Source organism: Elephantulus edwardii, unplaced genomic scaffold, assembly GCF_000299155.1.
Source record: "Elephantulus edwardii isolate Elephantulus edwardi_28Jun2011 unplaced genomic scaffold, EleEdw1.0 scaffold00015, whole genome shotgun sequence".
Lineage (NCBI taxonomy): Eukaryota > Metazoa > Chordata > Mammalia > Macroscelidea > Macroscelididae > Elephantulus > Elephantulus edwardii.
This window is the reverse complement of record NW_006399765.1, coordinates 14,211,305-14,237,187: the sequence shown is the minus strand read 5'-3', so window position 1 is coordinate 14,237,187 and position 25,883 is coordinate 14,211,305. Positions and strand designations below refer to the sequence as shown.

The following is a 25,883-nucleotide window of genomic DNA, read 5'->3' as shown; positions in this document are numbered from 1 at the left end:
TCCATTAAGGACACTGAGGGAGGGTAAAGGTAGGCAAGAGACTTGTTTGGAGCTGGCAGAGGAGTGCTGCCTCCGCCAAGTAAGTTTGTATTTCTACTGCATTTGGTCTCTGAGGAGAATCTACTCTCTATCTCCAATATTCTTAAGGGGTTTTATGTTCTCACTTGCTTGATGAGCCACACAAGTCTGTTATTTAGAGCCCGCAAGAAGAGGAACTGAAGGACATTCACCCTCCAACTTCCGAAAAGGTGAAAGGACTGCCTTAGCTTACTCCCACTGAGCTGCTAGTTGGCTCAAACTGCTGATCATCTGGTTAGAAACCCAACACGTAACCAGTCACATTACTGGCTCCTTAGGTTTACCAGTCATTAATAAGCAATTTGAAACTTGTAGAATTTTATGCGAAGAAATCTGACTTGGAATATACAAATATAAGTATATTTGTATTGGTACAGCTCTCAGTTATCCTCTTACTTTGATCCGTGAACTGGGGTTCAGCATGATGTATTTAATGGAACCTTGAATGTTCTCTGTCCATGAGACAAGCCAAGTAACCTTGTTGTCGTGTCGGACTTCTTTCCATTTATGTCCTGGAGGAGGAGAAGGAACCTTGGCATCTCTATGAAAACAAGACAAGAGGGGCAGTGTAAGGAGACGTGAGGAACAATTTCACCTTTGAAAACCTGAAGTGACTAAACCTGATGAAAACACATTTCGCTTCCAAGTGTCTTCTTTTCTAGTCACTACTTAAACAGACTTGGAAACCTATACTTAGAGATATGGTTATATTTGTAATTATCTCCTTCCCAAATGGTCCTAATCCATGGCCCTGGGAAATACTGCCATCTACAAGGAAGCCCTCCCACTCATTTCTGCTCAGGAACTGTGTGCTCACTTGCTACAGTTGATGATTATGTCCTCAGGCATGATCCGTCTCTTCAGCATGCCCATCTTGGGGTGATTGCCACGACCACGGAAAAGCCCAGGCGGCTCTATTTTGAAGTTGGCAATTCTCTCTTTATGATTATCCATAATACAGAAGCCATATTCTTTCAGTAATTTTTCATTCTCTTCTTTGATTTTCTGGAAGACAGCAAGAAAGTACTCAAAATGCATTGAAATTATTGGCCTCTGCTGGCATTATTTTTTCTCTTGAAAGGTAGATGCAGGGTAAGAAAGCATCAAGTCTCCACCAGATGCTCTGCTGGAGAAGGAGGGACAATCTCCTCCTGTACCAGTCAGATCTGATTTGACGGTACACACATTTAAAAAAAGAAAGTGATAAAAAAAAAGAGTCTAATAATTACTAAGAATTCAAGGAAGGGAAGTATTGTAGTGGATAACCCCCTCCACGCAAAAATACTTGCATACACTAAAAATGCCCCAATAAAAACTGGCTTCAACTAACTACAGATTAAAAAGTAATTCTCGTATCTTAAAAAAACACATTTTTCGGTTGAGTAGTCGCAAAAAAAAAATCAGAAATGTCTGACAGGTTTTTCTAAAAATTTCTGTATTTTCCAGTTAATTACAGAGAGGCCTTTAACCAACAATATTTTATAATGATTTCCAAAGTGCAGAGAAGCCTGCCACAGATTCTCTCCTGGGTATATGGGTATGAACACCACACATTTTGTCATCTTTGTTCCAAAAAGGGAAAATAAAAGGACTCTGAGCCTACTGATTTTCTCTCTTAATGCTTTCTCCCTCTTAGTTAAGCTTCTGAAAGGTGAAGAACAGTTAACATGGTTGGCTTCGAAAAGGTTAGAGATTCCAGTTTACTCTGAAGGCCTTGAAAGGCAGGTTTAGTAATTTATTCACCAAAGCAGCCACTGAAAACCTTGTTGGTTACAGTTCAATACATGGGGTTGCCATGAGTTAGAAGTTGATGTAGCTGGTTTTTATCTCTGAGTCACTATGAGTGGTTCTTACATTTAAAAATATTCCAACAATGAATACACATTCCAGTAACTTGGAATACGGAGGATAAGACCAGCCAACACTAAAAAGTCTGAGATTGTTATTTTTCTTATAGTAACTCAATTTTTAAAGAGCCAATAGGCGCCATCAAACAGTAAGAATTAATACAAAGACCGAAATTATTTAAGTCTTTCAAAGACAGTGAAACTATAGTGCTTTGAAGTGTGACAAATTCCTTTAACTTCCGAACCTCCTCTTCTAAGAAAATCAGATATTAGTCTGGATTTCTCTAGAACAAGGTCAAATAGATTTAGTCTAGACAGAAATTATTTTAGGCATAAGCCAACTGCTCAATTCTGCCATTGTTGCATGAAGTAGTCATTAACAGGAAGTAAACAAATGGGTGTGGCTATGTTCCAAAACCCCTTTACTTACAAAACAGGCAGCCCATTTACAAGAACCTGCAGAGACAAACTTTGCTTCACTCAACTAGAATCAGCTTTCCTGTTTGGTATAATCTGATAGAGCGCCTGATGAAGATGATGATCATGGTCAGAAGGTGGAGGTAAATGAGCATGGCTGAACTTAAAAATTAAATAGATCAAAGAACACGGGGGTAATACAGCCAATATTATCTGATCTATCTTCATCCTTAACACCCAGTAGCCAAGTCAGGACAGGGTTTCTCATCCTTAAATACCACAAGTTACTGGAATTATCATCTTGTTTTAAGTTAGCAGAGCACCAGGGTTCTTTTATATCTATTCACTTTAAAAAGTGCAGCTCATAGTTTTCAGACTAAATAAAAAGAAAATGTAAACTTTACTAGGCTGAGAGGACCAAATTTTTAGCACAGAGTGATATAAAAGTACTAAAGTAAATGTGGTAAGAATGAAGAAGAGAACAAGGTAAACTTCAAACTCCTCCAGAGGCTTAAAAAAGTCTTAGATACCAATTTCTCTTCTTTGCTCATCTGTTTTCTTGCTTCTGACTGGGCTTTGAAATACTGGCTCATCTGAGTGAAATCACATTTGCTTAGGTTGGTGATAGTATTCTTTTCTTCATTGGTCATTTCCTGGTCAAAATAAAAGGCAAATCACTAAATAAAAAATCACAAAATGAAAGGTACAACACTATGGAAATAGTTTGTTCCCTCCAAAAAGTTTAACACAGAATTACCACAATTCCAGCAATCCAATACAGAGAAGGTATGAAGGCAGAAAGACAAACAGAAACTTGCACACCAATATTCAATATTCATCATAGAATTTTCTGTACTAGTCAAAAAGTGGAACAAGTGAAATGTCTATTAACAGATGATCAACAAAATACGATATACGTATACAGTGGAATACTCCACCAAAACAGAGAAAGGAAGTTCTGATACATGCCACAGCATCAATAAACCTTGGAAACACCATGCAAAGCAAAATAAGTTAGCAGTAAAAGGACATTTATAATCTCATTTATAAGAAATAGATATACAGAAGCCACAGAATGCTAGTGGTTACTAGATAGGGGGAAAAATGGGAAATGGAGGTCTGGGTTTTTATTGTTCAAGGAGATATTGTACTATGTTAATAGTAGTGAAATGATCTGGGAAAAGATAGCAAGAATGGCTGAACTGAAATGTACATGTAGAAATTATTGAGATGAAGTATTATGTATTATTTTCACAATAAAATTTCAAGAAATTTAAAAAAAGAGGGGAAGATAGAAAAAGGTAACTACATTAAAAAATTGTTATATTTTTTCACAATTAGGTTGACTATCATTTTTGTGGACAAAGTACTTAAAGCAGCATTTGCCTTACGGAGAGGGGAGAAAAAATTACTTTCCCCTTAATCATTTAATGTATCTTACTTATCGCTAGAAAAGACTGAGATTTATGTATTTTTCTGTGCTCCCTGTGCCACTCTTACACAGCCCCAGAGAGGACCATCCCACTTAAAGAACTCTCGAGCATCTATCGTTTAAGTAACAAGAGAAATCTTTCCATGCACATACTCTCTTACATACATTACTCCTATTCTAATCATTATAAAATCTTTTTTTTTCAAACCTGGCTTAGAAAGTCAATTTTAGGTCAGCCTTCACCCACCTTGTCAAAAAAAAGAATGGAACTGTTCTGAAATCATCTATGTGATCATGAAACTCAAACACACGGTCGAGTCAGATCCAACTAACAGTAAATGCTCTAATGGGTTTTAAGAGACTATAAGTCACAAAAGAAGAGACTGTTTTATCTTTATCCCTCAGAGCAGCTGGTGGATTCAAACAACTTTCCTTTGGGTTGGCAGGGGTAACTCCTTACCCACAAAACCACCAGAGCTCCCTATTATGCAGCTATGGTATATATGATCTCAAGAGCAGAAATGATCAGTAATCAAGATGGGATAAAGTGTCAGATTAACATCTCAGCAGGCAGAAGCAAACGCACAGACATACTCCTTTGCTGAACTGGAGATGTGGTTTTATTTGGTATAATCTGACTGAATCCTTCCTACAATAAGATAAAGGAGCTCTGGTGGCACAACAGTCAAGTGCTTGGCTACTAACTGCAAGGTCGAGGCTTTGAACCCAACAGCTGCTTCACAGAAGAAAAGGACTAGATGATTCTCTCCTGTGAAGATTCCAGCCTAGGAAACCTACAGTGCAGTGCTCATCTGTTTCACATGCTATGAGTCAAAATCAACTTGATGGCACACACAACAAAAACCACCACCACACGAAAGCTGGGGGAAAAGCAGTACAAGCATCTTGGCTGGACAGATACCCTAAATAACATGGCAAATGATCCGACAAAGGGAAAAAAATCCCAACAAAAATAATAAAACAGAAATTTTTACACCAGAGATTTCTCTTTATAAAATTACAATTTACTAACATTTTCAAAGTGCTAAGGTATCAACATACAGACTACAATACCTTTCTCCAGTCTTTAAAGAAGTTTTTCCTAAATACTTCCTTAGTTGTATATTCATGGTCGAGCATTTTTGCAAAGAATGTAGCTACTTCTTCTGCTTTGGGGCTCAGCTTCACAACTTTACCTAGAGAAAAAAGGAGTTCCAAAGAGTTAGTGTTGTATTCAGGTCCTAAGTATAAATACCAGGTTGTGAAGCTTTCTTCTTAAATAATGGTTTACCTTCGTAAGGTCTCAGGACACATTATTTTAAAAAAAAATTTTTTTTTTCATTATTTTTTGCGTGTGTCCCGTCAAATCAGATCTGATTGGTACAGGAGGAGGACACTGCCCCTTATTCTCCAGCAGAGCATCTGGTGGATTCAAACCATGCACCTCTGGGATTGCAGTGCAGCTTTTTGCCACTAGGCCACCAGAACTCCCTCGGGACACATTATTAGCAACAAAACGGACAACACACTGACTTACATTAATCTATATACTTCAGTTATTCTTGAAGACTACGCCGGTCCCAGGTACCTGCTCAGGACAAAGATGACATGGGAAGCCCCAGCCATTCTTCCTTTTCCTGCTGGTAATCAAGTTCCTGTAAACCTCTTCAATGGTTTTTAAAAATCAAATCCTCAGAGGCACTCTCTTGTCACTGCTAAGCTAAGCTAAGCAACCTCTGTTCAAGAGGAAAGGACAGGGCAGAGGGTGGAAGAGAGGGACTGTCAGGAAAAGAATAAGCATTTTTCTTTCCTCTTCAAAGTTAGGTGGGTGGAATAGGAGTATAAATATATATCCACGGCAGACAAGCTGAGTATCCCATATGAAATAGCCTAATTCTTGATCCCTGATACTCAAAAGAAAAAAATGTGGGCCTCAACCATTTGCCAAAAAAAGCCATTTATGAATTAGGAATATAAATTCATTTTAGATTGTAAGCTTAATGGCAGGGATACTATATCAATAATTATGTTTTTATATAGTAACAACTGCAGTATACTCTTGGTGCTTAATAAATGTTCATCATTCTTAACCATAAAAAAAAAATGTGGTTCACAAACAGCTACATAAGCGTGGCCTGGAAGCTTCTAAGAAATATGCACCTTCATTTCCCACTCAGGCTTCCTGAATTAAAAACTGGGTGCTAACAAGACCTTTAGGGGGCCTTTGTGCACCGAAATCTGGGAGGTGCTGCTCCTGTCTTCCAGGGAACTGGAGCTCACTCACAGCACTACAGCTAGCGGAGGGTCTTGGCAGTGCGTAGCTGTTTAGGTAAGAGCAGTACTAAAGGAATCATGATACAACACAATGACAACTGCTAAGAGAAAAGAGCATGTGAATGAGGTTTAGAGGCCGGGTATACCTTAGTTAGTAAAGCAGTAAAGGGAAAGTTCTTGGGGGTTTAATCTACTTTTCAAACAGAAGTCGTTTTAACGATACTCTTAAGGCCAATTTCCTGCCTTCCTCTACTTGCCAATCCAACTTTATAACACCATCTGGAATAAATATATGCAATAATAGTAATTATAGCAGCAGCAACACTTGGCCAGACTCAAAACAAAATGAGACTAAAGAATAATTCCACTGCTTTACTAGAATTATTACCTAAATAATAATCCACTAGGGTTTTCACGTTCATGACCGAAGAGCAGGACATAACAAATCTATTTAATTCAAAACTCAGAAGTTAAATGATAACTGGTAAGTTATCATCCCTAACTGTATGGATTCGGAGAACTGTAGCACAAAACTGAAAATGACTATAGACGCAAGGGGCTTCTCTGGAAGCCATAACTTAAAAGCCCAACAGGTGGCGCAGCTCTCCTCTCTCAGGATCTTTAAACTGGCTCTGAAGGAGACACTGCGTAGCTTTCAAGTATTTCCTACAGTTGTTCAGAGCAGCTGTACTCCAGTCTGAACCAGAGCTTCCAATATAAAGGAAAACATTACAGCACTTGGCGGGGAGGGAGGCAAGAAACAACGTAAACTGTTCCTGGGTCTCTTTGTTACAGGCAAAATATTAACTGCTTGAGGAGAAGAAAATTATTTTGGGAGACTTTTTCTAACTCTGCTCTAACAGATGAAGCCATCTGAGTCCTGTTTCTGATAAGCTGCCCAGGGATGAAGCCAACATTCCCTGCAGCAAAGTGGTAGATGATTTTAAGGTTCCTGGTAATGATAACATATTTTGGAGAAGGCCGAGTTTCAGGAAGAAGACACTGCTTGAGTCAGAGGGGAAAACTCCAGGTCTTTGGAAGTGTCAACAATCCACAGACTTCAGTCATTCCATCTCTGCCTCTTTTCCCTGGTAGGTTCCAAAGGAGACTTCCCCAGAGAACGAGCAGCATTTACATAAGCTTGGCCTTTAACCAGCTGAATTGGCCTTCTTGATCTTGACTTACTGCAGAGTGAAGGTTCAATATTCACACTCTAAAGGCATAGAGAAAGTCAACTATGAAAATGCTAGAGTCCCACAGTAGGTGTGCTTGTAAGGAAGGACTGAGGGATGAGGTAAAGGATCCATGACCCTTGGTCACAGCCAATCCAGGTCTTGGCTTCCCATCTTAAAAAGCATCAAAAGTTCCTAGCTTTCCTGGAATCACTCAGAACCTTAAAGTGAGGCTTTACAACTGATCTTTCTTTTTTTATAATTTTTTTTTTCATGTGTACTGTCAAATCGAATCAGACTGGTACAGGAGGAAACTGCCCCTCCTCCAGCAGAGCATCTGTTGGATTAGAACTGCATACCTATGGGATTGCGGTGCAGCTTCTTTGCCACTAGGCCACTAGCTGATCTTTTTGAACTGACAATCAGTGATGAATACAGACTACTACAACTCTGTGGCTGAGCTCTTCAAGGTGTTCTACGTCTTTTCTCTTAATTATAAGTTTTGGTTTTGAATAGCATATGGTAAGTTTTTAGAAATGAGCTGCTGTGGAGGCTGTCAGAACTACCTTGTGCTGAATGGCTAACAGAAAGAATTGTTTAAAGTTTAATAAGACTGCAAGTAATAAATGTTAGAGAGGCTGGGGTGAGACAAGAACTCGTTTGCATTGCTGGTGGAATTGTACAATGGTACAACCACTCTGGAAGGCAGTTTGGCACTTCCTCAGAAAGCTGAACATAGAAATTGCATATGATCCAGCTATTCCATTGCTTGGAATATACCCCAAGAAAATGAGAACTGAGACTCCAAAGGAAACTTGTACACCAATGTTCAAGAAACATTATTCACAATTGCAAGAACATGGAAACAGCCCAGATGTCCAACCACAAACAAATGGACTGAGAAGTTGTAGTACATTCAGATAATGGAATACTACACAGCACATAGGAGCAATCATTTTGTAAATGACTACCTAACTTGGGAGGGAATGGAGAGCATTATGCTGAGTGAACTAACTCAGTCCCACAAGGACAAATACTATAAAAAAAACCCCAAAACCCACACCAAAAAAACCCTTACTGCAGAATGAGTATAAGGATCCAAAGTGGGGAGGGTGGAAACAGAGGGGTGAGGATGGGGCTGGTAGGGTGTTAACCATGGGGTTGCACAATTCGACGGGTGGGTGGGGTGAAGGGAATGGAAAGGATCTTTTGAGAAAAACAATGTATTCAAACTTAGTAAGTAAATCAGAATAATAAAAAAACCCTAACATAATAATTTTTGCTTTTTTTTAAGAAAAGAAGTCAATGTTTACCTGTAAACTGAAGCTATGGGTTGCTGTTAAATGGTAAGGATATTAGGGAATACAGTAATTAGAGCTGTTCACTGTTCGGTCTTTAGGTATCTGAACAAAAGCACATTATGTATAACTTTACAAAAGGAATTCCAGTTTGGCACTTTCCTCACTGGGAGACTCAGGTCTGGAGTATTAACTACCATGTGAGATGTGGAACAATCTTGTGGCCCTGAGGACTGCTGCGGGGTATAACTGAGCTCTTGTAGAGTTAGTACTGCTGCTTCTCAACAGTTCTATTAGGTGATTTTCAGTGTCTCTTTACCAGACCATGTAGTTCACAACCCTCATCTAGTAACAGAGCTCAGAGCCTCTCTGGTGAACCCGAGTTACATACACATCTCAGGAATAATACTCTAGCCATTTGTGGACAGAAAGCCTGAAGTGAGGGAAATTAGCTGCTCACTACCATTTAAGTACTGCTATAGCCACATCTCAAATCCTTTACTCCAGGAGGCAAAAATACTGGCAAGAAACAATCTGAGGGTTCTTAAGCGGGGGGGGGAACGGCACGGGACACGGACATGGCATGGGGAGATGTTTTTCCAGTGCAGCTCATCAGATCTGACTACTGAGCTAGCAAAGGCAGGTGTTTCTCATTGTATACAGCAGGCCACCTAGAAGCTGTTAGGTGATTATTTACCCCTTAACCAAATACTAGTACTATTTCTAGCGATCAGCAGCACGCCAGCATATTTTATGACCAAGAAAATATACCTCCATTCAAGGAAAACTTTATCAATTGAGTTTTCTGCAAAGAGCAGTGATCTAGAAAAATTCTGTCAAAAACTTTCAGTCTTTGGACAGTATACTGGGAGCCATGTGAAACATTTTTGGGACCATGTAAACTAACCATATACTAATGCCTCCTTTCTCACAGCACTTCTTCCAAGCACCAAATGGACCTTTAAGAGTTAATATAAGGGGAGCTCTGGTGGTCTAGTGGCAAGAAGCTGTACTGCAATCCCAAAGGTACACGGTTCAAATACACCAGATGCTCTGCCGGAGAAGGAGGGACAATTTCCTCCTGTACCAGTCAGATCAGATTTGACGGTACATGCACAAAAAATAAAAATAAAAGTAAAAATTTAAAAAAAAAAGTTAATGTAGAATGAAGTGACTGATGTCTCTTTCACAAAACTACACAATGACAATAAAACAAAATAGTAAAAAAGGATCAAACAGCACAATATTCATTCCTTTTTTCTATCCTTAAATAGAAACAGACTCTTTCCTTGGTTAAAAGTTGACAACTTTAGAGTAACTTACCATCATAGTAAAATTTGACATTTTCTGGAAGAGGCTCATATGGTGGAGCAAATACGGGACCTTTATGTTCCAGGAATTTCCACTTAATGCCTTCAGGATAGCGCTCTTCTTCCCACCTTTTAAAAAAATAAGGACACAATACCTTGTTTTAGATCAGCTCCCTGAAACCGAGATTACAGCCTGTTAAAGGACAAAATAATTACTTATTCAACGGCTCTGTGCTCTGGAATGACTACGGGTTCCAAATTCAGAGACATAATCAAAATAACCACCACAGGTCAACCAAGCAATATCCCGCACTTTGAAAAAGCCAACGATCACAAGTAACATGGAATAAATGAGTGGATAGAGGGAAATACAAATCAATAACACAAGCACTAGTAATAAAAATGGAAAGACAGTTAAAGTAGATAAACAGTATTTTCTCCAAATTTAAATCAGGTCCACCTTGATGCACACGTGCGTGACAGCTCTTGCAAGGTGTCTATCCACAGCAACCTGAGGGGATTCAGATTGACATATTTCCCTTGTCCTGGGACTGGATTTCATATTCCTATCAACTCCAGTATTTTATAATTAAGACTAACTTTCATAATTCCCCCTTTCATTGTGTTTGAAGTGCTCTATTAAAACTGTACCATTTAAATTTATTAACAGATGCTGTGATTCATCCAACACTAACCCACAGTTAACACAGGAAAACATGTCTCTCAATCAGCTGATGTCAGTAAATCAACGGTAACAACTGTACAAATGAAAAGTGTGTTACACTGAATTGTACTCTTAGAGAACTCTGGTGCCCTAGTGGCAAGAATGTGCAGTGCCATCCCAGAGGCACACGGTTCGAATCCATCATATGCTCTGCTGGAGAAGGAGGAACAATCTCCTCCTGTACCAGTCAGATCTGATTTGATGGCACACACACATCCCCCATCATCATCATTGACACACTGAATTGTACTCTTAGAAAGTAAACTTTTGTTATACTTTACTACAATAAGATGAATGAATTCAAGGTAAAGCATGCTCAAAACATTGGAAAGATTTCTCTATTTAGGCTGAAGATCATTCAAAAACGACCAGAAGAGTACACAGATAGGGAATTGTCAGAAGTTTAAGCAGGAGTTACAGAGGTCATGGCACCACAGATATCATTGCTAAGGTCAGAGAAAGTAAATAATACCAGAAAAATGTCTATTTGTGCTTTACTGACTATGCAAAGGCATTTGACTGTGTAGATCATAACTAGTTGAGGCTGAGGATATACACCATAGTAACTCTCATTTATTTAGGTTTTGGAATAGAAGTGCTGGCACGTCAACCCAGTGCTAAGACGTTACCATTTCCACTTTTGCTCCTCTTCTTTCTTCGGCTTCTTTTTCTTATCTGGTTCCGGAACTTTATCTTTATCCTTGGGTTTTTTCAATTTACCATCCTACAAAGAAACAGGGTGAGAAAGTACTTAAATAAAGACCAATCACACTTCTAGTTTCGAGGAACTGTAAGGAAGAAAAACCGGGTTTGCATATAATCGACCTGAAGCTCTGAGGTAAAATTTCATTGTTGACTAATGAATAAAAGGGACTAATACTTGGCTCTAAAGCACTACTTCCCAAGCTTCCCAGACATGTTTCACATTCACTTGAGGAAAAAAGTGATTTAAAAACCCATTCACTCCAGAGAACCAGGGAAACTATTTTTTAACATCAGGGGAGTCTCAAAGCCACTGTTCAGACATCAATCCTCAGAATGTTATCCTCATTTATTTTTAAGTCTAATTACCTTTAAACCTATCCCAATACTATACAATAGTGAATCTTAGATACTGGGTACGAATACTAAATTTGAAAAAGGTATTCCTCGTTCATTCTAGTTGGGGCTTTCTAGTCTATCACTTTTGCCTGTACATACAAGGCAGGATACAGTGACCACCAGATAGATTACCTAGGAGATCCTAAAATGCTTACTAATGCCATTAGTGGCATTTCTTTATGACTCCTTTTTTAATTGTGACCCAAATCATAGTGACTGATCAGAAAATCTGATCAGAGAGAGTGGTACAGTAACAGAGGACCAAACATAAACAAATGCAATCACACAATCTACACATCCACACCTTCCCTAACAGATACACAACAAAACAGGTAATGTTCTGCTTAATGGAATCTAAACTCTTCTGCAAAGTATTTTTCTTCGCCCTTACTATTCAAGATAATTTAAGTTAGTATATATTAAGTCTCACATAGCAAAGATGGTAGTTTTGATCCAACTTATCAACTAATCTTGCTATTATTTCTTTAAAGATCTTTATTTTCTTCCTCCCAGCCTGAAGAGTCAGCAATTGCACAGAAAGCATAGTAACTCAGTAGACAATGGGCCAGCTCTGGACAGACACTGTGTATATTCAAGTCCTGGTGTGGCACGTAGTAGCTGTCTGAACATAAGCAAAAGAGTTCATTTATCCATATCTCAGTTTCTACATTGGTATAATGGAGATAATAACAGTTCTAGTTTTCTTTTAAGAAATTATATGGTATTAAACATGAAGTAGTGCTTGGCACACAGTATGCACTCAGTATACTGAACTGTAAGGATCAGTTTTATGGCTACTATTACTCTCACAGATTGTAGTCTAAACCCCATTACTCTAAATCCTCATTATCATCTTTGTCCTAGCATTTCAAGCCCTTAACTTTACCTAAGCCAGTGGCTAACCTGAAATGCACAGTAAAAACTGAGCACTCACTTCACTCTTCCTTCTCAGGACAATGCATGAATTTCTGGCACTGTTTTCTTTAGTTACTTTATAACAACTCTTCAGTATAAGAAAATGTCAAAAGAAGAGTCTATTACTTTACTTCAAGCCTACTGTAACACTGAGTATGACTCCAAGAAAAGCACCTGAACCCAAATGAAATTTTAACAAAGGTCACGAGCTAGGTGAAGAATGAAGCAAGAAAGCATGTCTCTACTTCAGATGGAAGGAACAGCATATGCTCTGTAAAGCGGTGAAGCTCCAAAGGGGGTAGTCTGGAGTAAAAACCAAAGGAGGCTAAGATGACTAAGACAAGATGAGCTAGAGACGAGAGACACAAGATGAAGAGAAGGTCTGTATGGCCAGATGAGGAGTTGTGGTAAGCTGCTTGGATTTCAACCTCTGTCCCAGGATGGTTACCCAAAGTGAGAGAACAAGGAAACTTCATTAAATAGAAGAAAGCAATAAAGAACATAGTTAGGGGGAAATTCTTCAGAGCTCCAAGCCGCATTCTGGTTTCCTGTCAATAGTTCTGTTTGTAATGAAGATGGCATATCTCCTCAAACATCGCAGTTAGCTGTATAGCTAGGAGCAGACACCCAGGAAGATGAAGAGTCACTGCTGGTTGGAATTAATGTAAGCACTTCTCTTGGGAGAGAGCTTAAAACTAATGATTCAAACCAACAATGACAAACAGCAACCCAAAATTAACCCACAGGACAGCACCGTTCAGAAACTGAACCAGACACAAATATACACAAAGTATAATGAATGTGAAAAAACCAACCAAAACGAATGATGTCAAAGCCATCACTTTTGTGTACAGGTTTTACCATTGTCACCAACATAACAGACCAATAAATTTCTAAAATCTATTTGCCTTTAAAATTGTCTCTTCATGAAAACCTTCCACTTGCACGTTTAAGCCCCAATGGGCCTAAGTTTATTTACTAACCTCTTCTTCCTCTAGCTTTCGTTTCTTCTCCTTCTTGTTATCTTCTGTTTTAATTTTCTTAGGTTTATACTCAGCACTAGAAAAGGGGACATGAACATATGGTTAACACAACTGTGACTGTGAAATTCTTGCCCACAAGACTGGGAACTCCAAACTTTTAGAAGTCTCCAAGGCAGGTAAGAGTGGTTTTTCTTTGTAGCTGGGCATCCTAGTCAGGACAACCAGAGCAGAAGAAGTAAACAGGAAGAAATACTAAGGACCAATAGTTATTTAGAACAGTAACATAAAAATCTAACTTTAGGCGGTTTTCCCCTGGTCTGTGTCTCTCTCCAGACCAAGGAATCCCGCCCAGGAGCCCACTTAATAAAGCTTCTTTAGCTTTCTTTCTCTCTGGTCCCTCCCCTGAGTCCTTGGCCTTATGTCCAGTGCGAAGATCTGACATCCTGGTGCCTGAGAGAGGAGTCCGGGTGTGTTGTGCTCCCGCCCCCTTTTGGGGTGATGAGTGTGTTGATTATATGTTCGATCGATCTCCGACTGTAAAAGTTGGTAGAAATCATCTATTTCTTCTTCTTTGGCTCTAGTTGTTGGTGCATATATCTGAATGATAGTGGTATTCACTGGACTTCCTTGTAAGCATATGGATATTATCCTGTCACTCACAATGTTGTACTTCAAGACGGATCTAGAAATTACTATTTTAACTATGAAAGCCACCCCATTTTTTCTCACCTTTACATCTTTAGAGTAATATATCATATGATCATCTGACTCAAAATGCCCCATGCCGGTCCATCTCATCTCACCAACGCCTAGTGTGTCAATATTTATGCGTCCATTTATTTCTTAACAATATCTAATTTTCCTACATTCATGGTTCTCACATTCCATGTTCCAATCACTAACGTCTGCTTACAACTGTTCCTCTTCTTTTGTATTTCCATACTTGAAAGCTCTAGTTCAGTTGCCCTCTCTGTTAGTCTATGTGTGTTCTGTTGTACATAAAGTTTTCAGAGGCCTGCTATTTTGGAAGTGGATGTACTGAAGAGTAATGGTGTCACTCTGGAGACTAGGGTGAGTCTGATACAGGCCACGGTTTTTGCAATCACTTGTTATGCAGCATCAGAGAGTTGGACAATGACTAGGGAGGATAGAAGGAGAACTGATGCCTTTGAGCTGTGGTGCTGGAGAAGAGTATTGAATACACCAAGGACTGCTAAGAAAACAAACAGATTCATCCTTGAGAGGGTTAAGCCAGGCTGTTTCTTGGAAGCAAGGATTCTGGGGCTTCGTCTGACATACTTTGGACATGTTGTAAGGAGGGAGAGGTCCTTGGAGGGGGACATCATGTTGGGAAGGTGGAGGGACGATGCAGGAGGGGAAGACCCTCTATGAGGTGGATTGATTCAGTGACTGGGATAATTGGGATGGGTGTGTTGGAGGCAGTGCGATTGGCACAGGACAGAGCAAGGTTTAGGGCTGTTGTGCATAAGGTCACTATGAGTCGCAAGTGACTTGACGGCACATAACAACAACACACTGAAATTTCCCTTAGAATGTGTTGACAAGCACAGTTTATAAGGAAATTGCTTTAGTCATAAAAATTTCTCTGAAGTAGGCTGTTAATTTAAATGTTTTCTGAGATTCTATGGCATTTGAGATATATACAATAATGTATAACATCTTTTTAATACAGCTATATATTTTCCATTTAAATCTTAGGTGTACTACTTATCTGCATTGAAAACCTCACTTTTCATACATAATTCCAAGAGAAATCAGTCACCTAGACTGCCAGTCAATCAATCTAGGTTTTTTTCCAGTACACTGCAGACACACAATATTTATTCTTTAAATAACTTCTGACTCAAAAGTCAAATAATAAATACTCACTCGTCCTCCTCTCGAGGTCTCTTCAATGGCTTTATATCTTCTTTAGGAGGCGCAAAAAACCCATCATCGTCAGGCTCATCTTTAATTCGTGGTGGACTAAACAGAAAAAAGTACTAGTCAATAAGGAGTGAGAGAATACACTACCATCAAATAACACAAAGTATGGAAAAATAAATCACCCAACAAATCAGCTGATAAAAAGAAAACAATAAAATAAAGCTAAAGCTAAACTACAGTCTTTAGTTGAAGTAAAGAGCAAAATTTGTTTTCCAAAGTTGGTAACTTTACAGTCCTAAAAATTTGTCAACAATGCAAGTGTACATCCAGTTACATGAAAAATAAAATAACCAAGCTGACAGACTTAGGACAAAGGACAAGGACACTCTAGACAAGAGGCCCAGAACAAACAAATAATTCTAAGCCAAGTCTATCCATTGTTAGAAACATGCTATTGTGGTAGGGGCTTCACATTACACCCAGGAATGCCTCATCACCCTTTTTTTCTTTTTTTAACTAGGTTTCCTGTAAATAAAACAAAAAAATTACAGGGCTAGACAACTATTTTGACCCCGAAAGAAACAGGAGAGGAAGGAAGTAAAATTCCCATCAGAACCAGGACTTAGCATACCCACAGTTAATACCCTGGCCTACACATTTCTTCAGAATCTCAGCTTCCATCTCCTATAGGAATGGCCTGTCTTCCTACACAAAACTACCTTACCATTTCTGACACCGTCAGACAAGAAGACAGCAGCCAAAGAAAACCCAACCCATTCATGAAAGCAGACCTTTCCTCCTTATTTAAAACAAGCATTGTGGACTCTTCCCTTGCTAATATCAGAACTGAATATTTAGTTATTAGCTTTCCTTATTATTAGTACACTCCCCAAGTGACAACTTCCGTATCTGTCTCTCCCATCTGCATCCTCCTAGTGAAATCACTGTAAATCATCCAAGTAAAAAAATCTCCAAAAGCTCTTAACAAGCTAAGTAAATGTTGGGTCCTTTTATTGTCATGATGCTGGTGCTGTGTGCTGTAGAGCCGTAACTGACCCTGCTCACGGGTTTTCAGAGGCTTTAAATCGCACAGCAGGAGAATGAGCATCCTTCTCCTGTGGAGAAACTGGTGGATTTGTGCTGCGTGCTTTTAGCAGTGCAAAGAGCTTCTTGCCCTTAGTCCATAAGAGCTCTCTATTACCGTCATGAGTAAAGTTAAAAATGTGGAAAGGGTTTCAAACAATCAAGTCCTGAAACAAAGTAACAGAAATCTGTTCCAGTAAAGCATTTGATTTCCTCTGAAGACCTACATGCAGGCTAGCAAGCTGTCCAGTGAACTGAATACAGAAACCACTGTTGGGGATTGGGTTCCCAATCAAGGGTCTAACTAGAATGTCAAGAACTGAAACCAGGGTTACACACAGTGTCTACTTAAACCTTAGTTTAGTACATGTCCTAAGCAGTCTCGAATAGAGGTATCTATGTATATACTAATTACTCTATGCCAACTTCACCTGAGAAATCAGAGAATTCTTAGGGTGGGGACAAGATCTCCTGCTTCTCTAAATCTCATTACTCTGTATTTCCCAGAACAGTTACAAAAGGTTCTTACAAAGGGAACCCACGTTTGTTAGCTAAAAGCCTCAACGTAGTTAGTTATTATTTCTAATTAAATGCACACTTCAGTATTTTGAGGAAGAAAATCTCTCCCAGCATTTTGCCTGTTAATAATGCATACATTTCCAACAACTTCTATTAATTTATCCCTCATTCACTGGATTGAATATAAGCAGTCACAAACTTAACAGATTTTAAAACTAGTGGGAACCTGAAAGGTTTATTTTAGGGGGGGTTGAGGCTGTTGAGGAAAGAACATAAAAAAAAGTGTGACCTCTAGGCTGTGTGTTATTTTCCCGTTCATTACAGAAAAGATATAATGTATTCCTATCCAAATCTATACACCTCCCTAAAATGTAGGTCAAGCAGTGTACATGAGCCTCAGAGTATTACTAAGGAGAACATGCAGGAAAGGCAATTTTCAAGAAAGTATGTACTTTCTATCAATTTGAAAATTAAGTTGAGTGCAAGAATTCTATTTGAAATTCAGCTAAAGTACATCTATAATAGTATTATACACACCTGAACTCACAGTGAACTGTGTGTGCAGACTTAAAATCCACTATATGGCCAAAAACTGAAGAGCCGAAAAGTGAATGCTAATGGCCTTGAAGTTTTCTGGGGGTTGATGAAAATGTTCCAGATTCAGGGCTGAATCTCACAATCTTGTGACTATATTTAAAAATTGTCCATTTTAAAGGAAGAGTTTTATGAAATGCCTATTTTCGCTTTACTTTAAAATATCTTACTGTTAACTTTATCGGTGCAAAATAACTATCTGGAAAATGTGCTGAGCAGTGTCATTAAAAGACTGCAGAAATGTCCGCATTGGCTGAGACCAAGTGCTTTCACTACTGACTTCCACGGAACCAAGCAATCAAGTCAGTATGTTTTAAGGAAGTTCAGACAATGCCGCAAGCAGGCAGCTGGCCTGCTGGGCATCTACCGAGACAAGAGAAGCCACAGGAGCAGCAGAAATCTTACCTGGAGAACCCATTTTCCTTCTCCTTCTTTATTTTTGCATCCCCAGAAGCTTTAATCTAAAAAGTGAAACAACCGTAATTGGTTAATATCTTAAAAGAATAAACTCTGAAGCAGCATCTCTCCTATTTAAGAATGACTGACTTCAAGTCTTGGGGAACCAGGCTGGCTGTTGTTAGCAAAATGGCATGGGTAAACTTGACATTTTCCTGACACAAGTCATTGAAAATACTTCAGAGTGAGTACTTGCCCAATTCATTAGAAATATTTCTCTTCCAAATTTTTACCTTTCAATGATCATAGGTCCCCTTCCCTTAGTAAATATACTTCACCTCCCAAGGATCCACCATTGGCAATGAGAGAGGAAACAAACAAACCCTCCACCACCACCCCCCACCAAGACCCCAAAAGGAAAAGTGTACTATTTCCAGCCTGCTCTGATTCAGGTTAAGTTCCTAAAATTCCTCCTCCTCTTCAATTTTCCACTTCCTAGAGTTACCAAAAATTCTACCTTTCAAAACTCTTCACAGCAACAAGCAAGTGCGCACACAGGCACGCCTACCTAAGAGTATCACTGCAGGATACAAAAGAGAAGTGGGAAACAGGATGGAGGACTGACAGTGAACAAGGGATGAGATGCTCCCCTGCCCATTCCATTTCCCACTTCATACTGTTTGAATTTACCAAGTGTTAAATGCAATGATTAAAAAAGAAAAGTAAAAGCAATCTCTTAAAAAAATTCACCTAGAGTACTAAATACATCTGGCCGCACAAGCTCAGTCATTCTAAGAATGCTTGCACAGCTTATGATGATACCACCACCAGCTACAAAGGGCAATAGCACAACCACACTTTCATCCACAAAGAACCAACCAATGGAGGATCAATATGACATTTGTCCTTATCCCAGAAATAATATATTCCCCGCCCCCCAAAGAAAATAGGTATCTTTAGAAATAGGTATCTTCACTTTATCCATTTGTCATAAAAATCAATTATGGTAATTACATGAATAGATTGATAACATGAAGAATATTAAAAAACTCAGTTTCACTTTTCTTTGTTTACATATAATCAGTCATATACATATTTTGTACTTGTACTTTGTGTTTCATACATTCATACACATTTCATTTTATATAAAACGGCTTAGTTTCATAGTTCATGACCATAGTTGATTAAGTGTCCTAAATCTTTTCACTTAAAAGCCAACAAATCCTATCATAAAGAAGAGGGAGTTACTGTACAATGAAGGTGCTTTTATTAACTGCACTTAAAAAACAAACAAACCAAAACTTGTTCTTCTGTATAGAAAGTTCTGTACCTTTTCCTCCTTTCGTTTCTCCTTGTCTTTGTCTTTATGTTTGTCTTTGTGCCTTTCTGAGCTTCCATCCTTGTGTTTGGTTTTCTCCTTATCTTTGTGTTTCTTTTCAGAATCTTTATGTTCACTATGAAAAACAAGACACAAGGGTTATTAACCAAGGTAGGGACTACAGGGTATCATTTCATACGATCAATTCACAAGACATTCTAAGATAACATCAACCATAGAAATGCAACAATACTTTAAATGAGCAGCCCTAATGGAGGTGCAGGAAGGGCCAACTCTTGGAGAAGGACAACATGAAATGGATTTAAGGAAAGGTGGAATAAGAACATATCCTCTTCTTAGTAAGAAGGAAGGAAGACCTTCAACAAGACAGACAGACAGTTCCTGAACAATGGGCTCAATGACAACTATGTAAAAATACACACATGCACAAAAATGAAGAAAACCAGAAGTAGAAATGAAAAGCTACAGTTACTCGGTGCACTAGCATATACTGGAGATGGTGAGGATGGCACAAGATAGGGCAAATCAGATCTGTTCTTCAGAAGGTAATAATGAGCGGCAGTTGACTTGATGGCACATAACTACAACAAAGGAGGTTCCAGTAGAGGCTCTTGGCTAGACCTACATTCTAAACACATCCAGGACTTCTTTGTAAAGTGACTTTTAAGAATGTATATAGTAAGCCTACTGTAAGCATTCTACCAGCAAAAAACCCACAAAGAAAACTCTTACCCTGAGTATTGTACTATGAAGAGGGAAAAGAAAGCAACTTATGAATACGCATCTGATGGTTCCAAGCTGGACATAATATACATAAACCAGAGCACGGTGGCATCAATAGCTCGATATGTTTGCTATTTCCTTCTAGTTTTAACTAGGAAAAGGGAGCAATTTCTAGATAAGACTTCTGTGACATGTTGCATTAAGAAATAGTATACATTAAATGCTGAAAAGCCTTGTTTTCCAATAGCTTTATGGACATACCAGTGGGCTATAAAGAGTCAGTGCTCCTCTGGGAAGCAAACAGGACATTACAACACAAGAGTCATCAAAAAGTTCCCAAGTTCTGACCATGGAATCTGGCTCCTGGAATTTTCTCTTGGGGAAATAATTTAAAATTATATAGTCATTTTAGTGTTCCATCACAGTATCAAGAAACAAGAAAAGGGGTATGGAGAAATGACATAGATTCTAAATGAGTAACAAAATATAGAGATCATATTATGTTGATATGTAAATTATGTAACTAATTTGTGAAATATACATGGAAAATGCCCAACACGTATTTTAGGTTAAATTAAATGCCTACTCAACCTACTGTCATGGAGCTGACCTGGAGCCACCCTACAAGAGAGGCTCGAACAGTTGCAGTGTTTTCAGGGCTATCATCTTTAGGGGAGCAGACTGACCCATCTTTCTCTCACAGAAGCAGCTAGTAGGTTTAAACCTTCTCACTTAACAGCCAAATCCTTAACCACTGTGCCATCCCATCAGGGCTCCTTAGAATGACTACATAAAAATACACATGTGCACAAATGAAGAAAACTATAAGCAGAAATTACAGCTATAGTTTGAGGCAACAGGAATACTGGAATGTCTTTTATTTACTGCACTAATACAAGCAGTGGCCTACTGGAACGAAAGCAAAGCTACCAAGCCAAAGGTGAGTGACTCTAATCCGTGGCCCTCAGGCCTGTTTTTCATTGTTTTTGCTCAGTCTTCTAGGTCGTATAGCCCTGGTGTGTCCACTTCCTGTCCAGAGGTAACTTGTGGTCACTGTGAAGCTGAACACTGTGACATTGATGTGTCAAATGCAATAATGGTTACCCACGGTGGACAGTATCTGGTGGCACTCTACAGTTAAAACAAGCTTGGAAGCAGGAGTGGCACCTACTTCCGTAAACAGCTTGCCCCTGGGAACCCTATGAACCTGGAGAAAGGATAAAAGTCACGCACACAAGTGTCGAGGACTTTCGTTCATAGGGTTGTTATGAATCGCTTACGACTCGATGGCACTTAACAACAACACAATACAGGCAGTTTAAAAACTGCTCATGGCATCAAGCATAGTTAACAAAAGTAGTTAACAACCAGGTTAACAAAAGGGAGCTCAAACTCAAGAGTCATGAAGTTGGTGTCTACCCATACGTGGAATGGCTGACAGCAAGCCCAGCTGAAGAGGCCAGCAGGTTCTTCCCTTTCTCATCATCTGCTGTATTTCCCATTTGTTGCACTTAGCACCTTCAGTTCGGAAAAAAGTCAATTTTACAAGCAATGAACTCCTTATCTTAATCTATTCCAAGAAGTTTGTTCTAATGGGATCTGGCCAGCATATTTGGCTGCCCAAAAGGCCAAAAAGGGAGAACGAGGGCATCCAGCTAGGCAGAGAGCCACACAGCGTGGATCAGAGGATCTGCTGTCACACACGTCAGGTTACAAAATCAGCAACAATTCAAGAAAGGAGTTTAGGTTGTAAATAAGCAGAAACTCGAGCCATCTAGCCAGGAGGATGGGACTTCATTAAGACTGAAACGACAGTAAAAGTTTTAAAAAGTCCAGGAATTGACACTGATGGAAAAGGAAACACACACACACACACACACACACACACACACACACACACACACACACACACCCCCAACATACTTCTCTGTGGCACATACTTAAATATCAAATTTCCAAAAGCAAACTTTTTAAAAATGAATCCCAATCACTTGGAGGAACACAGTATCTGCTTCCCCACCCTATTTCCCTGTTGTTAGCAGAAGTCTCATATTGCTCTCTATTCCATGCGTTCTCCTAATCTGCTCTTTACCACTAACAGCAACTTTTATTCAAAAATTACCCTTTACTTCACAGTGTACAATATTTTACTAGACTATAACCAAATATACATGCTATTTTGTAAAGAGTTACTATGACAGCAGAGATCTAAACAGGAAGTATTTTAAAGCTTCCTTACAACACATCATCTGGTTAAATGGGTCCTAAACTTATTCACATATGAATTACAGACCCAGGGCTAGATTTAGTCATGTGTAAACATAAATGCAGGCCAGGGTTTTCCAGTGTCTTTAGACAAACAGGCTATTATTTTCTTAAGTATTTTTATTAAAAGTAAAGAAAATACGCAAATACACAATAATGAAAGAAATTCCTGCATTTGTTTACGCAATTATCTTGGAAAAGTATGATGCTTTTATAATCTACACAACTTCATAATTTGTAGAACAATTCAGTTCACAGTTCAAGAGGTTTTATTGGCCCTCCCCCCTCAGTCCCTGTGACGCATCTGTTAATATGGAGAAGATGAGATTACTAGAAGGAAGTGGCTAGATAATATCACGTGAGGTCAGCTCAACTCACTGGTGTCAAGTCTGAACGGACTCAACAGCTGATGCCCCAGCGAGTTTTCCCAGATTCACATCAGCAGGGAGTTCTGGTGACCTACTTGTGCTACCAACCCAAAGGCATGAGGTTTGAATCCACCAGCTGCTCTGTGGAAAAAAGACTGGGGAATCTTTAGAGTCTCTGAAAACCCGCTGATGGTCAGGTGTAATTCAGTTCTGACTCAATGGCACTTAACAACAATTTTATCAACTATCAAAGCTATCAACAGGGCAGAAAGGCTAGAAAGTTGTCTGAAAAATGAGATTTTTTTGTTGTTTTTTTATTGTGTTGTGTGTACATACAGAATGAAGCATTGCCCAATCCAGCCTCACTTACAAACACTGCCAGGCGTGAGCTTGACTGAGCCCACTGTGACGACCCTGTTATCAATCTATATTATCACAGGCTTTATTTTTAACTGGCCCTCTACTTTAATAAGCAGGATGTCTTCCAGAGACTGGTCCCTTCTATGTCTAAAGAATATGAGACGCATATTTTTTAAAGAGTTGTCTGAACAACAGGATAGTCAAAGGAAAATATCCTATAAAAGACTGAGAATGTGACTAGCTAATAAATGTTGTATACACCCTATCTCACTAATTCAGCAATTATATACTACTAAGTAGCATGTATTATTCTAGGTTTAAGAAATGGAACATGGATATGAGAAATTCTTAACTCTATTGCCAGACAATATATAGAGTTCATATAAGGCATATAAACAAGTAGAAGCAATTACAATATTAAGACATCCTGGCAATCCTGTGTACAGGAGATCAAAACACTGCCTGATCTGTGCCACCTTTGCTGTACAAGTTCACTACTGTAGCCAATGTGCCAACCCAATTCAAGAAGATGGGCAGTCTCCTCCCAAAAAGATTTCCCCGTGTTGGAAACCCAATGGAGAGTTAGTTGCTCTAAGTCAGATTCAACTCAACAGTAGCACTTTCCTGAATATACCCCGGTGGGGCAATAGTTAAATACCTGGATGCTAAACAGTTGTTGGGTCGTTCAAACTCACCAGCAACTGCATGGGACAAACACTTAGTGATCATTTTTTTAGAGGTCAGAGCAAAGAAAACTCTATGGGAATTCTAGTTGGCCAGATGGACTGTCAGGAGCATAATTCAATTCAAGAGCATCTAATCTGTATCAGCAGCCCCCACTGCACTTTTACACGAGATTATCACACAGTAAGAAATACTTGAGTGGTATGGGCCTAAAAGCGTAACAAATTATTTGTGAGGAAACATCCCCACACTAGAGAAAAGGAATTGTTATCTTTTTCAATGAAAATGAAAATACGGGTTTTCATATTCAACAAATAGTCCTAAGCACAGTAGGGCTTTATGTTTTATCACTTACTCTGTCCTGCCAAAATACAGGGCAAAACTAAACACCTTCTTGGGATATGAAACCTAGTACACTGAGAACACTCACACTGATGGTCATGGGCCTTTATAGACACTAAATCTTTAGTCTAATGAAAGCCAGAAACCTTTCTCCAGAAAATTTCACTCACCCAATCTTTTACACATAATTTCAGGGGCTTACAGACTATTGAAGCCCAAATTAAGATCCTTAATTTATATCCTTCAAAATACAAGGGAGAAAAATTCAGGTACTTTAGTAGCACAGAAAGCACTCTGAACACTTGACTAAATACCATCTTGTGTAACAATGAATTCACAGCTGACTTAGTTAAAAACTATTTTTATATGTTAAAAGAAAAATTTACCATACTTGCTTTGTAAATCGTGATTTGAACAATGGCAGCCTGAATTATCCAAGGCCATTCATTCTCTTAGCTGTTACAGTATCATATACAGTCCACAGACTGTGCTTTTCTTTGATACTCATACCTGTGGCTGGAGTGAAGACCCGTTTTCAGGCAAGCCTCCCCACTGCTGATTCAGTCCTTACCTGTTGCTATGCTTGGACTTCTCTCGGTCTTTCTCCTTGTCCTTCTTGTGTTCTTTGTGCCGGTGTTCTCGGTCTTTATGTTTATCTTTGTGTTTGTGAGAATCTGCAACCACAACAAAACAATTCTTTAAAAGAAGCTCACTCCCCTTGACAAGCTGATCAAGATGTACAGTAAGTATTTAAAGATCTCGTATCCTTAATATTACATTTGGAAGGAAAGAAAAAGGCCTTGTGACCAAGACTCCAAAACAAGGCATCTCATTATTCTGATTCGAAAACCAAGACATTTTACATACAAGCTAAAAGGGGGAGGAGCAAATTCTACTGTGAAAGGAAGCAACAGTTTGACACTTTTCTGCATAGGTCATAGTATTAAAATCTTCAGCACAGATTTTCAAGAACAGTCTTTATCAGAGCCTTAATTCAGGAGATATCAAGGTCAGCTGACCTAACATTAAAAACTTACTGCCTTCAAGTGAACTGACCTCGGTATCTAATTTTACTCATTCTAGTAAGTGTATGACATCTTAACCATGGTTTTAACTGACATTTCCTTGATGATTAAATCATGTTCAATGGGAAGTGACCTCCCACATGTTTACTGGCCATTCAAGAGGTCCTGGTGGTGTAATAGTTAAATCCTCCTCTGTTAGGCTCCATCGGATCCAATCTCTCAGGAATTATAATTCTGCTCTTCCTTGTTTGAAAACAGTTGTTTCGAGTATTCTACCCAGTTTCCTAGTTGTTTAAACCAGGAAGCTAAATACTGTCCCTATTACTCCATCACAGCAAGAAACAAATAAAAATTCAATCAATGTTTATTTCTGTAAATAAAGAACCATGTCAGCAGATTCTCAATCTTGTAGAGCTGATTTAGGAAGTCAAAGAAATATCTCAAATGCTTAGGTTATTGAAAAGTATATGTGCAAAAAGGCTATTTGGTATTACTTGCCCTTTAACAATTCCTTATGTGCATCTGCACGGCATCCTTAGGATTAGCCCAATGTAATATCAGAACCCTCCAACTATCAGAACTCTCTGAAGTCTAACAGCTTAGAATGTTGAGTCAATTAATAAAATATTGGCAAAAACTTGATAGTTGTTGTAGTAGGGTGATGGATACATGAGTGTACTGTACTACTCCGCCCCATTGCTGTGCATGTTTAAAATGTTTAATAAAAACATAAACGTCATCTGCAAG

At 38.9% G+C, this 25,883-nt stretch overlaps 1 protein-coding gene across 1 annotated transcript in view; it reads right to left on the bottom strand.

The window, feature by feature from the left end:
• Nucleotides 1-25,883, bottom strand: part of TOP1 (topoisomerase (DNA) I) — a 59,857-nt gene that overhangs the window by 13,735 nt on the left and 20,239 nt on the right. Inside the window, exons 5-15 of the mRNA XM_006881717.1 lie at nucleotides 24,683-24,785; nucleotides 19,361-19,484; nucleotides 18,040-18,095; nucleotides 15,442-15,537; nucleotides 13,552-13,627; nucleotides 11,182-11,276; nucleotides 9,842-9,957; nucleotides 4,849-4,970; nucleotides 2,873-2,995; nucleotides 896-1,083; nucleotides 475-619 (exon numbers count right to left, since the gene is read on the bottom strand). Of these exons, the coding sequence (XP_006881779.1) occupies nucleotides 475-619; nucleotides 896-1,083; nucleotides 2,873-2,995; nucleotides 4,849-4,970; nucleotides 9,842-9,957; nucleotides 11,182-11,276; nucleotides 13,552-13,627; nucleotides 15,442-15,537; nucleotides 18,040-18,095; nucleotides 19,361-19,484; nucleotides 24,683-24,785 (1,244 nt within the window). The remainder of the gene's footprint in view (nucleotides 1-474; nucleotides 620-895; nucleotides 1,084-2,872; nucleotides 2,996-4,848; nucleotides 4,971-9,841; nucleotides 9,958-11,181; nucleotides 11,277-13,551; nucleotides 13,628-15,441; nucleotides 15,538-18,039; nucleotides 18,096-19,360; nucleotides 19,485-24,682; nucleotides 24,786-25,883) is intronic.